At 38.8% G+C, this 13,257-nt stretch overlaps 1 protein-coding gene across 8 annotated transcripts in view; it reads left to right on the top strand.

Moving 5' to 3' along the window:
• Arhgap42 (Rho GTPase activating protein 42) overlaps positions 1–13,257 on the top strand; it is a 232,319-nt gene that overhangs the window by 192,863 nt on the left and 26,199 nt on the right. For 7 of the 8 annotated variants that reach the window (XM_074066847.1, XM_074066848.1, XM_074066846.1 and 4 more), the window contains 5 exons: positions 2,119–2,181; positions 3,160–3,234; positions 4,012–4,096; positions 4,721–4,779; positions 7,200–7,305. In XM_074066847.1, the coding sequence (XP_073922948.1) occupies positions 2,119–2,181; positions 3,160–3,234; positions 4,012–4,096; positions 4,721–4,779; positions 7,200–7,305 (388 nt within the window). The remainder of the gene's footprint in view (positions 1–2,118; positions 2,182–3,159; positions 3,235–4,011; positions 4,097–4,720; positions 4,780–7,199; positions 7,306–13,257) is intronic. The other variant, XM_074066852.1, reaches the window with a different exon arrangement.

Raw genomic sequence — 13,257 nt, 5'->3', positions numbered from 1 at the left:
TCGCATATTTCCTGTGCTTGTTATTTTTAAGTATACATGTGTAATGTTGTGCCTGATGCTTTGAGTTATTGGAAGCAAACAATCCCTTTTGCTGCCCAAAATGTGCTCCATTCTCATGCAGGTCCTCTAATGAAAGGTGACTCATCCAGGGGCCCCTTCTTGCTCTGCGTGGAGTTCACTGTGAGCGTCCACTCTCTTCTGTTGTCTTGACGTTGGATACCAAGAGCAAAGAAACACATGAGCCAATTTCTGACGATAGCCACACATATTTTAGCATAGGCGTTCTTATTTCTAATTATTTTTCAAGTGCTAACTATATACTTTTTTAAATTTACTTTTACTGTTTTGGTGGAACTGGAGTTTGAACTCCGGGCCTCATGCTTCCACTCTTACACTTGAACCAGCCCTTTTTTTGTGATGGGTTTTTCTGAAGCCAGCCCAGGACTGTGTTGGAACCATGATCCTCTTAATCTCTGCCTCCTGAGTAGCTAGCATTACAGGCGTGAGCCACTGGCACCCAGCATATACTTTAAAATTATCGCATAATTCCGAAGTTCAGTGAATAAAAATGACTTTTTAATACTTCCAGTCCTCTTTTCCTTAATGACAGTTTGCATACATCTTTATGGGGTTTTTCCTAGGATAATAGAAACATTTATAGTTTCATTTTTCTGCATTTTGATAAAATAGCTCACAATGTCCTAATAATAGCCTTCCATGTCACTGTCTCTTGGTTTGGGGCCACAAAATTCAAAATTTCTCGAATTTGTTAATCAGTTCACCTCTACTGGTTTTCCTAGGCAGGTGCTCTACCACTTGAACCAGTCCCCAGCCTTTAAAGTGGGCAAGCTTGTCCTCCCTCCCTCTCTCCCTTCCCCCCTTCCTTCCTTCCTTTCCTTCCCTTTCCTTGCTGGTACTGGGGTTTGAACAGGGTCACTCATTTGCTAGGCAGTGCTCTACCTCTTGAGCCTCATCCCAGCCCCACTGACTTTCTCCGTCAAGGATGTCTTTGTGTTTTAATCTGTCACTGATTATTTTCCTGACTTTAATCATATTTTTCGGTGTCTACTTTTTGCCTGTGGATCTGTGTTGAACCACACAAATGTATTTAACCACCATTTTTTCTTATTTTTGTGTATAGTAATTATACAAAATAATGGCTTTCATTGTGACATTTTTACACATGTACACAATGTGCTTTGATCACATTCACCCCATTACTTCTTATGTCCTTCCCAGGTCCCCTTCCTCTTCCCTAATAGTTCCTCTTCTACTTTCATTAGTCACCATTTTTAATGGAAGCCAGTCTTAAATTTTTATTGGTTTGAATTATATTCATTTATTATTGATTTAGAATATTTAAAAAAAAATTTATTTCTACCATATGTGATAAAAATGTTCATTATAGTACAAAGATTTTCTGAGTTTTTTCTCTAGGTGTTACTTTGTATTCTTAAATGCTTTTTCTTCTATAAGTAATTTAATTTGATCTTGGCCCTACAATCATAAAAAATTAAAATAAATTTAAAGAAAATTAGCAAAAATGAAAATAATATGCTATTTTATAATCTCGGGCCTTTGGGGAATTTTTCTTGCACTGACTGAGCATACTTGACTGAATAGGAAGCGACTGCCTAGACAGCACTGGGCTTGGACTTGGCAGAGCCACGTTGAACCCAGTCTAGGCCTGAGGACAGAGAGAGGTGACGTTTTTCATTAGCCAGTGAATTGTCTGAAGATTCTCATGGTGTCTTGAGAGTTCCATGGGAAAGAATCTATGAAAGCCTTTATTCATTACAACTTTGCACACACCATAAAGGTTCGTTACTGCATTTGCTTCTGTCATCTAGAAAAACAAACAGGGGCAGGTATTGGAGTTTTAGGGAAAGGTGGCAGAATCGGTATAGCAGACCATCTGAGAAGCATCTGTGCTCCCCAGTGAGCAGACCAATACCGTTACTGTGAGCGTGAGCCCCCTGCTCTACTTTTACCCCAGATGAAAGAAAGACCCTCGCCAGAATTCCCCTATGCTGTTAGGTCTTAAAGGCACAGTGAGCAGAGCCAACTGAAAGGGGGATGGAAGTTCACCGCATTTAACAGATCGTCTCTTACTTTCAGTGTATTTGAATGAAGCAGGGTTCAACTTTGTGAGAAAATGCATCCAAGCTGTGGAAACAAGAGGTGAGTGTCACCTGGTAGGCACACTGTTGCTATCCTAGGTCCCACTCTTACATACCCACATCTCAGAGTAGAAAATGATGGCTCTGTACTTTCGAGTATTAACATGAGATTAATTTTAAGAATGCTATAACGTATAAATTACATAAACACACAGATACCTATATTGTGAACTTCAGTTTACCAAGAATTATACTACTGCTTTCATAAATTTTCCTAATCGGCCCTCACTTGACTTCTTACTGGTGGGCCATGTATTATCTTTTACTGTAAGCACCTTTTTAAGTTTTTTCAAGTAGTGGGGAGGCAAGTAAGATTCTTAAGTGGCCTGTCTTCCGTTTCTTTTCCTACTCAGTTTTTTTCCCCTTACTGATTTCAGTCACTGTCCATTTTTTTCCCTTTTCCCTCTTCTGATCATGACACCTGTCTTGAAGCCCACTCCAGTTACATAGTCTCACTTCCAGAAAAACTCGTTTAAAGCAAAAGTCATCGTAACCTTGGAGCTCTGTAAACGTACTTTCAGAAAATTGGTGCTGTCACTTGGAAGCTTTGAGAAGTTAAGTGGGCTCCTTGAATTCTCTGAATCTTGTCTGCTTGCCTTTACAATGAAGATACGAATGAAACAGAGCTGCTCGAGCTGCAGGACTCCATGACGTGAAGAAATAGAAGATGAGGAATACTGGTCACCTCTTCCCGCTTTTGATTCTTTTCTGTTCAAAATAGTGGTCAATGGGCAGGTTTATGTTGCTACCCTGAAGATCTTCAAAGACTTTCAAATCACTGTTCAGTGTCCCCAGTGTCCCCTCTGAGAAATACATGTCTGACGGGTATTTCTGGCATAAGCTTACTAAGGTTGAACTGCAGAATTGGCTAAGTAGCTTTCTGATTCTGTACAGGCAAGGCGTATGTCTTGGATTTTAATGTTCTGTACTTGGGAAGCTATTTCTCAGGCTGTTTTCTTGTGATTTTCCTTCCCTTTAGGCATCACCATTTTAGGCCTATACCGAATAGGAGGAGTGAACTCCAAAGTTCAGAAACTCATGAACACCACGTTTTGTAAGTTTTGGATAAAGCAAGCACTTAATTTTCTGTGTTCTTATTACATAATCCCTGAGATTTTTCAGAGATATAGGTGATTGCTTCTCTTTGTGTCTTCTCAAATAATATTAAAAATTCATGTTTGCTTTCATCTTAGGGAGGACAGAGCACTGGGAGTGACCCCAGGACCACTCACGCATAAGTTCACTTTGTACCACTGAGCTACGTCCTCAGCCCCTGTATTCAGTCTTGCCTTTAATATTAAGCTCTACTAGATGAACAGTCAGGATGTGAGGGCATTATTGCGAGGCTGGACTTTTTCCTCAAGTGTCCTATGGTTAGCCAGTGATGTAGTGAGATGCACAGATGCTATAATCAGATTCTCTGGCTTGGAATCTCAGCTTGGTCATTTAAAAGGCTTGTGACCCTTAGTAATTTGCTTAACTTCTCTGTATCTCAGCCTTTCCTCATGTGTAACATGGGAATAATTATATACTACCTGCCTCTTTGAGAGTGTGAGAATTGAATGCAAAAGCACTTAGAAGCATGCTGGGTAAGTACCCTGTCATGTTAGCAATGAGCAACAATTTGGAGAGACTGTTATTCCATGAGGTGTAAGTGAAGTTCAGTGTCTACCAGCTCGCCCAGTCAGCAATTCTAAAGTCAACTCTGTTGGTATCCCAAGAAATGAATGCCTGTCTCTTTTGGCCAACTTACGTTGGTAGCCATTTTCATAATGACACAAGGAATATTCTGAATTGCACAGTGTATACATCTTTCTTTTATTTTTTCTAGCTCCAAAATCACCTCCTGATATTGACATTGATATTGAACTGTGGGACAATAAGACCATAACGAGTGGGCTGAAAAACTACCTCAGGTAAAGAGGATGGACATCCTGATGTTCTGGACTTGGTCTTCTCCCTCTGGGCAGTAACCACGTGACCTGATGGAGCCTGTGCACACAAGTTCCACTCCATAGCTCAAAGCCCTGACTTGGGTGGAATAGCACAAGGTGGTGATAGTTACAGTTCACATTCTGGAACTCATACTTGTGTTTTCCAGTAACAGCCTGAAAGGCAACAATATTTTGTTAATTCAAATTAGTATTTTTTGAGTAATATTAAGTTTGTATGTAAAGCTCTTCTGTATTTTTTAAACAAATTTAAGTAAGATTTTGTTTCCCTTTTTCTATCTACTGTCTCCATATCTGAGATTTTAGCTCCTCAAGGTTGTTCTCACAAAGTGAAAAAAGTGGTCTCCTGTCCTCCCCTCCTAATACAACTATGACAAGGGGCATTAACTCCCTTAAGGTCTGCATCTTAGGATTGCCTGGCGTACACCCCTCTTCCTTAGCATACTGCCTATTCACCCAATCCTTTTATTTCTCGTTATTTTATTTTTTAAATGATAAAAAATAATCACTGAGTTTATAAAAGAGGCGTTGAAATTTTAGGGGGTAGAAGACACCTTGATGCAAAACATGCTTGTCTCTCTGTTGTAGGTGCCTTGCAGAACCACTGATGACTTACAAGTTGCACAAGGATTTCATCATGGCTGTTAGTAAGTGCACCTGCATCAGACGTGGACACTGATGTGGTTTTATGCTGTATCATACATGCAAGTACAAATGTCCATTGACAATTTTTACACATTGCTTAAAAATTGTCAATATGATACTTTACAGCTTGCAGTGTAGTGTGTAAGCCAGTAAGAATTGTAGAGTGAACTAAACAGTTTGCTACTTAATGCAGTAAAATCTGATGAAAACAAGACTACCCTTGAGGTGACTGGTGTGATTAGAAAGAAGTATGAGGAATTCTAATTCCATCTTCTGGGGTGACTAATACCAGCCTTATTGTTAAATAAGTAAGACTTCAGATGCGCAGATAGTCACGTGCTACATTCCAGAGTCTAGAGAGAATAATCAGATATTTTTGGTGAATAACAGATAACGCATCAATCTCCTTCCCTTCATGTTGTATTAAATATGATCACATATTTATGTGATTTGTTTAGATGCGTAACTGCATGATGTTACATTTAATCGAAAAATGAGCCCGGGGTCTGGTGAAGGACAGTAAGACCGTGAGAAGTGAGCAATAGTGCTTTACAACTATTGAGACCAAGTTCCAGATTGCCATCTGAATGCAGCACATATGACATTGCTGGCATTTCATTGTTATGTTGTATGAGATGTGACTGTAATTAACAGTACTTTTCATAGTCCAAGAAAGAAAGCAGTTGTGTTTGTAATGACGGGAAATGTTGTCTGCTGATAAAGATGTCACATAAAGTTGAGTGACCTTAGTTTTCAAATCAGCCTTCATGGCTGACCACGTTACCTGTGAAACACCTGTACTGTTTAGCTGTTTCCTGAACGCTCACCGTTCTACATTGTCTTTGTAAGACGTACAAGCACTGAGAACGTGTATAATCTCACCTCTCGTTTTATTGACTAGGAAGTCAGAACTCAGGATGGGCAAGTCACTTGTCCCAGAACTGTAGCAAATTCATAGCAAAATGATGGCTATAATAAGCTAGTGAGTTTTTTTGTTTGTTTGTTTTATTTTGTTTTTCATCTCTTAACCCAGTACCCTTTCGCACAGAGAGATTTTGTTTTATGACAAGTGGAATTTGAACCACCTGGCTGAAATTTGGCTTAAAGGAACTGCTTGTTTTGTTATAAACTTTTGATCACAAGTTTTTCTTTACTTGCTTCTGTGGCAAATGATGACATTATTCAGTGCTATGATATTCCAAAATAAGTTCTTATACATGAGGATTCATCTTTCATCTGGGTCAAGGATGGTCCTATTTACTAGATGGCAAACTAGATTTTTTAATAAAAGTAAGTTATTTGGTATCAAGCAAGAAAAATCCACCTTAATAAAAAAAAAAAAAGTTACTCATGGCCCAAGAAACATCACAGAGTTCTTTCAGAGAAGGGCCAGGCTATCTGTGAGCCTCATCCAGATCCTGCAAAATTGGAAGTGATATTTTTCTCCTCACTCTTTCCAAAGGATCTCTCACATCGGCTTTTGTTGTGTTTCTATCACATCCTCCTCTCCCTTTCCACTTAGATGTTCTTGGGGCACCATCAGTTACCCCAGCCCTGATTTTATATGATCATCTCTTTGTTATGTTCAACACGTAGCTCAGAGTTTCGATGTCTCTATTCCAACTCCTTGGGAGAGACTTCCTGGTTAGCCTGAGCCAGGCTCTTTCCTCACCCCATATCGGTGCCCAGAAACAATGGTGGTCTCACAATATAAACCTGGGAGTTGGGGCACTGTCTGGGCAGGGTGGGCGGTCAACCCAGAATTTGTTTACTGACAAAGAGGAGGTTGGCTAGACTTCCCCATCTGAAGTGTTCGATATTTCCCTACCAGACCTGTCAAAATCTTTTCTTTTGCCTGACAGGACTGGACTTGCCTAGTGATTGCTCATAGTTCAGGTTTATCATTGTCGGTGTGAGCTCACAGTCTGTTAGCCCCTGTTTATATGATGTCTGATACCTCGGGAAAGTCACACTGTTTTTAATTTAAATCTAAAATAAGGAGAGGACTGCTGGTCCCCTCTGTTCACATGAGAAAGAATCTCTTGGAGGGTGCAAGGTGTTAGTGTGTCGTGTAGTGCCTCATGGGTCAGGCAGACTACATCAGTGGCTATAACTCATTTCTAAAGGTTTTATTCTATCCTTTGCAAAACCCAGCAGGTGATGCATTGTGGTTGTGTGGATATAGTTCAGTGACTAGAAGCACATGTGTAAAGTTCACAGAACTGAATTTGTTTGGCTTTTCTTCTTCCTAACCTCATGACCATGGACAGTTACTCACCTCTCTACCCCTGAGGGAATGAGGAAGAGGACACTACAGGAAGCAGCACTTTGAGACATGAAGTCTTGGGCTGTTGTGATGCTTAGATTATGAATGCAATTAAAGCTGGAGCATTTGCGACCTTTTTTTTTTTTTGCATTACAGAGTCAGATGACCAGAACTACAGGGTGGAGGCTGTACATGCATTGGTGCACAAATTACCTGAGAAAAACAGAGAGATGCTGGACATCCTGATAAAGCATCTGGTCAAGTAATTCCCTGACTTGCCTTCATTTGACTACTTGCTTGTCTGTTGATGTTAACCTTCTTTTTGAAGCATGTGATGGTGTTGTGTCATTGCTGTTGTGATCATACTCTGTTGGATATGCTTTAAAGCTGATATGACAGTTTATTTTGAAGATGTGTCTGTGTATATGTTTGTGCATACCTTTATTTATTTCTAATATATATCCTTTGTAACTGTTAATGATAAAACATATGTCAACTGAGAAATGAAGGAATGTATAGTAGCTTTCCAGGTTTTTCTGGTGTGTGGTAAGCAGGGAGTGTGAAACCACTCACTCAAATGTGAGATTCCCTCTTTGGATTCACAGTGTTTCTTGGTCTCTGAAGATTTTTCTGACTTTACTGTTAGTTTATCCCTGTATTTTTAAATCTCTAGGCAGATGGAAAGACAGATAGGTCAATAGTGTACATAGGTACAGAGAGAGACAGTCAGTATTAGTGTGCTCCAGAGAGACAGAAGCAATAGTGTGTAAGGGAGAAAGAAAAAAGAGACAGGCAGGTTGGTTAGTTGATTGACTTTAAGGAATTGGCTCACACATTAATTAATGAAAGCTGAAAGTCAGAAGTCTGCAGGACAGGCTGGGGCTAGAATCCAGAGCAGTTAATGCTGCAGCTCAAACCCGGAGGCAGGGCTGGGGGAGGTAAGGCTGGAGAAGGATTCATTCGTCCTTAGGGGAATTCAATTTTTTTCTTCAAAGATTTTGAGTTAATTTGAATGAATCCTATGGGCCTTATGAATGATAATCTGTGCTATTTAAAGTGTACTCATTTAAATATTAATCTCATCCAAAAAATACCTTACAGAATCATCTGGAATGATGTTTGACCAAATACCTGGGTACCGTGGCCTGGCAAAGCTGTTGTGTGAGATTAATCCTAATAGATGTATCCATCTATCTAGAGATTGAAAGACATACACACGCACATATTGCTCTAAAACTTTGTTTCTTGTGATCCTGGAAACAAAATTTTAAATTCTAGTAATCTCAGTGCTGCTGAAGAAGAGATGGGAGCATCTCGAGTTCAATGCCTGCCTGGGGTATATAATGGAACTGTCTGAAAAAAATTACTGTAGTGTATCACCTGCTATCTACTAGGGACACTTTCCATTTCAGTGAGTGCTGTAATTCACAATGCAATGATTAATCTCTTCCTTTTTGCCACAAGAACTTAACTCGGTTTATGCTCAGTTGGGCCACACATTTGAAATAGTGTTACACACTATTTCTCATCTTAATTTGTAGGCTTTGTGATATAATATGACTCCCTCACGTACATTCCACCACCACCACCACCGAAGATAAAAAGGAAATTTACTAGAAACAACCTCATTTAAAGTTTATCACTAACTGCTGATCCATAACAGCTCATGATACTTGGTCTGTATTAATTTTGAATTATTCGAACTCTTCACTAAATTTAACCACACTATTTATTAGGCATTCATTGCTCATCTTCAAGTTAATCTTCTAGCAAGGCCTTTTTAAATGTACTTTTAAAAGCCACATGAATGTCACATAAAATGTGTTTGCTCAATTACACAGAATGTTATGTTAACATGCCTCCACCCTTCACGTGGCTTTGACACTAGCCCAGCAGGGAAGAGTGTCTGTCCCTGAGAGTGCTCAAAGTGCTTCTGCTCCACTGCCGTTCCTGGCTCCTTTCTTGAACCTGTGAACAGTGAAGTCCCACTGACTGAGCAGCAGCTGTGAAATGGGAGCCCAGACAGTCACTTACTTGCTATGAAAATGACAAATGAGTAAACCTTACGTGGCTGAAAAAAAAAAAAGAGTTTAAAAACAGTGACCTAGATTGGGATTCCAAAGACTAAGGACTGATTGTGAATCTTCATTAATTAGCTTTGAGAAATAACATAACCCAGTTTGTAATTTCTGAAAATCCTTTATGTGGATGTCTTTAAAACAAAGGCTAGGTGTCTTTAACTTTAAACTAATTTTAAATACTTAAAAGTATTATTACTTAATTTTTAAAGAAGAGTCATGTTTGTGGGAGCATATCTGTTTATTGGGAGAACTAATACTTTCACAAAAACAGAGTTTCTTTTGAATGTAAAATAAAAGTGAAAGTCTTATTTCTCCTAAATGAAAAACCTTTTCATTTTATACATGGATATTTGCTAGTGGTGCAAAACTTACCACTCTATTTAAGATATTTTTAATCCCATAATATTCAAGTGACCAGAAATTCTTAACTCAGTGCAAATGTGTCGTCTGCTTGGAACACCTTTCCAGAAGCCCATCCTGATGCTTGCATTTAGATGTTTTATTGCTGTGTGCATATGTGTTTATAACATTTGTGTCTTCTCCTTGGATTGGCCCAATTATCATTATATTTCTATGTTTATCTCTAATAGTGTTTCTTTGTTTTAAAGTCTTATTTTCTGTGACATTAGTATCACAACTCTGGCTTCCTCAAGCTTGTATTGTGTATCTTCTTCCTCCTTTTACTTTCCACCTATTTGTATTTTTAATCTAAATTATGCCTGCCATGGAAAGCATACAGTTGGACCTTATATTTTTTAGCTCAGTCATCTCTAATCTTTGACTGATTTATTTAATCCATTCATATTTGATGTTTTTTTTTAGATAAGGAGATGGAAAGCATCTTTTTTTAAAATTTTTATTGTTTTATTATTCATATGTGCATACAATGCTTGGGTCATTTCTCCCCCCTGCCCCCACCCCCTCCCTTACCACCCACTCCACCCCCTCCCTCTCCCCCCCACCCCCTCGATACCCGGCAGAAACTATTTTGCCCTTATCTCTAATTTTGTTGTAGAGAGAGTATAAGCAATAATAGGAAGGAACAAGGGTTTTTGCTGGTTGAGATAAGGATAGCTATACAGGGCATTGACTCACATTGATTTCCTGAGCGTGGGTGTCACCTTCTAGGTTAATTCTTTTTGATCTAACCTTTTCTCTAGTACCTGTTCCCCTTTTCCTATTGGCCCCAGTTGCTTTTAAGGTATCTGCTTTAGTTTCTCTGCGTTGAGGGCAACAAATGCTAGCTAGTTTTTTAGGTGTCTTACCTATCCTCACCCCTCCCTTATGTGCTCTCGCTTTTATCATGTGCTCAAAGTCCAATCCCCTTGTTGTGTTTGCCCTTGATCTAATGTCCACATGTGAGGGAGAACATACGATTTTTGGTCTTTTGGGCCAGGCTAACCTCACTCAGAATGATGTTCTCCATTCCATCCATTTACCAGCAAATGATAACATTTCGTTCTTCTTCATGGCTGCATAAAATTCCATTGTGTATAGATACCACATTTTCTTAATCCATTCGTCAGTGCTGGGACATCTTGGCTGTTTCCATAACTTGGCTATTGTGAATAGTGCCGCAATAAACATGGGTGTGCAGGTGCCTCTGGAGTAACCTGTGTCACAGTCTTTTGGGTATATCCCCAAGAGTGGTATCGCTGGATCAAATGGTAGATCAATGTCTAGCTTTTTAAGTAGCCTCCAAATGTTTTTCCAGAGTGGTTGTACTAGTCTACATTCCCACCAACAGTGTAAGAGGGTTCCTTTTTCCCTGCATCCTCGCCAACACCTGTTGTTGGTGGTGTTGCTAGTGATGGCTATTCTAACAGGGGTGAGGTGGAATCTTAGCATGGTTTTAATTTGCATTTTCTTTATTGCTAGGGATGGTGAGCATTTTTTCAAGGGGTTTTTGGCCATTTGAATTTCTTCTCTTGAGAAAGTTCTGTTTCTTTATTGGCTCATGAATTTTGGGAGAATTTAGTTTTTTAAGTTCCCTATATATTCTGGTTATCAGTCCTTTGTCTGATGTATAGCTGGCAAATATTTTCTCCCACTCTGTGGGTGTTCTCTTCAATTTAGAGACCATTTCTTTTGATGAACAGAAGCTTCCTAGTTTTATGAGGTCCCATTTATCTTTGCTGTCTCTTAGTTGCTCTGCTGCTGGGGTTCCATTGAGAAAATTCTTACCTATGCCTACTAACTCCAGAGTATTTCCTACTCTTTCCTGTATGAACTTTAGAGTTTGGGGTCTGATATTAAGATCCTTGATCCATTTTGAGTTAATCTTGGTATAGGGTGATATACATGGATCTAGTTTCAGTTTTTTGCAGACTGCTAACTAGTTTTCCCAGCAGTTTTTGTTGAAGAGGCTGCTATTTCTCCATCGTATATTTTTAGCTCCTTTGTCAAAGACAAGTTGGTTATAGTTGTGTAGCTTCATATCTGGATCCTCTATTCTGTTCCACTGGTCTTCATGTCTGTTTTTGTGCCAGTACCATGCTGTTTTTATTGTTATTGCTTTGTAATATAGTTTGAAGTCAGGTATTGTGATACCTCCAGCATTGTTCTTTTGACTGAGTATTGCCTTAGCTATTCGTGGCCTCTTGTGTTTCCATATAAATTTAACAGTAGATTTTTTGATCTCTTTAATGAATTTCATTGGAATTTTGATGGGAATTGCATTAAACATGTAGATTACTTTTGGGAGTATCGACATTTTTACTATGTTGATTCTACCAATCCATGAGCATGGGAGATCTCTCCACTTTCTATAGTCTTCCTCAATCTCTTTCTTCAGAAGTGTATAGTTTTCCTTGTAGAGGTCTTTCACATCTTTTGTTAGGATTACACCTAGGTATTTGATTTTTTTTGAGATATTGTAAATGGAATTGTTTGATGTTTTTATTAATATTGTGGTGTATGTCTTATATTTTCTTTTTATGTGTATATATCTGCTGTGCTTTTTATTCTGTTTCACCTTTACTGCTTTCTTTACTCCGTGGTTCTCCTAAGGCTTGCCATGCATGTCTTACCAGGATTTGCTTCAGATTTATACTAACAATTCCACAGAGGTTTGGAAACATTACCCTCACATGGTTTTGTTTCCTCTTTCAGCTTTTTGTGCTGTTATTTATACAGGCTGTATCTTACATATGTTAGCAGTTCAACCGTGCATTTTCAAATTATTACTTTATATAGTTACTGCCTCATAAAGAGGCTTGGGGAAGAAAGAAGAGCAAGTATATTTTGACAGAGTTTGATATATTAACATTCTTATTTACTGTTTCCTGTCCTTTTCTTTTGTTCTTGTGGGTGTAAGTTACAGTTTGGTATTATTTTCTTACTCTAATACAGCTGCCCTCACCCACTTCCTTTGTGTTGTTTTAATGCCAAACAAGTTACATTTCTCATTGTTATTAACCCAACAATACAAGGGTTGTATCCATGAAGGAGCCCAGGGAAAGGGAAATTCTATGAAGAAAATTCTGGTGCTGAAAACATTCCATGTCACGTGCAGTATGATCACCAATGCTGCTTTTCCAAATACCCCAAGATTTTAAGATTTCCACATCTGTTCCTGAGATTAGTACTAGACATACCCATTTTGTTTACATTGGAGAAATGATAATGTTTTAACAAGCATGCCTAAGACTAATGTAATTTCAAGGGAGAATATTATTTTCAGTTTGTGTTTCAATTAATTTAATTCCATTATGTCATTTAATTCTCAACAGCCCTATGAGAGTTGGCATATGTATTTACAGATGAGAAACCCAAAGCCTAGTGATACGGAGTCACTTGACCATACTCACCCCGTTCCTAAGGGATAGGTCATGCAGTGAATCCAGACAGGCTCACTGCTTTCACACATTGCTAGGTTGTCATTAGACAAGCTATATACTAAGCAATTAATATATAGTATTTGGGTATATAAAAATGAAACTTAGATTGAAACGTGTTCTTACTCTTAAGGTCTTCTTAACTCAGGCTCTCTTGGATACAACATTCAGTCAATGAGGAGCCAAGGCTTCCTGTCTTGTGTTGTGAGTTGCATGGATAATCCAAAAGCCTGGCTTTTCCACGAACACTCACTTTTCGTTGTGCAATGCAGTGAGTGATGTCTACTCAGTGAGACA

Source organism: Castor canadensis, chromosome 2 (assembly GCF_047511655.1).
Source record: "Castor canadensis chromosome 2, mCasCan1.hap1v2, whole genome shotgun sequence".
NCBI classification, from domain to species: domain Eukaryota; kingdom Metazoa; phylum Chordata; class Mammalia; order Rodentia; family Castoridae; genus Castor; species Castor canadensis.
Note: the sequence above shows the minus strand (reverse complement) of the source record. Positions and strands in the feature narration are given on the sequence as shown.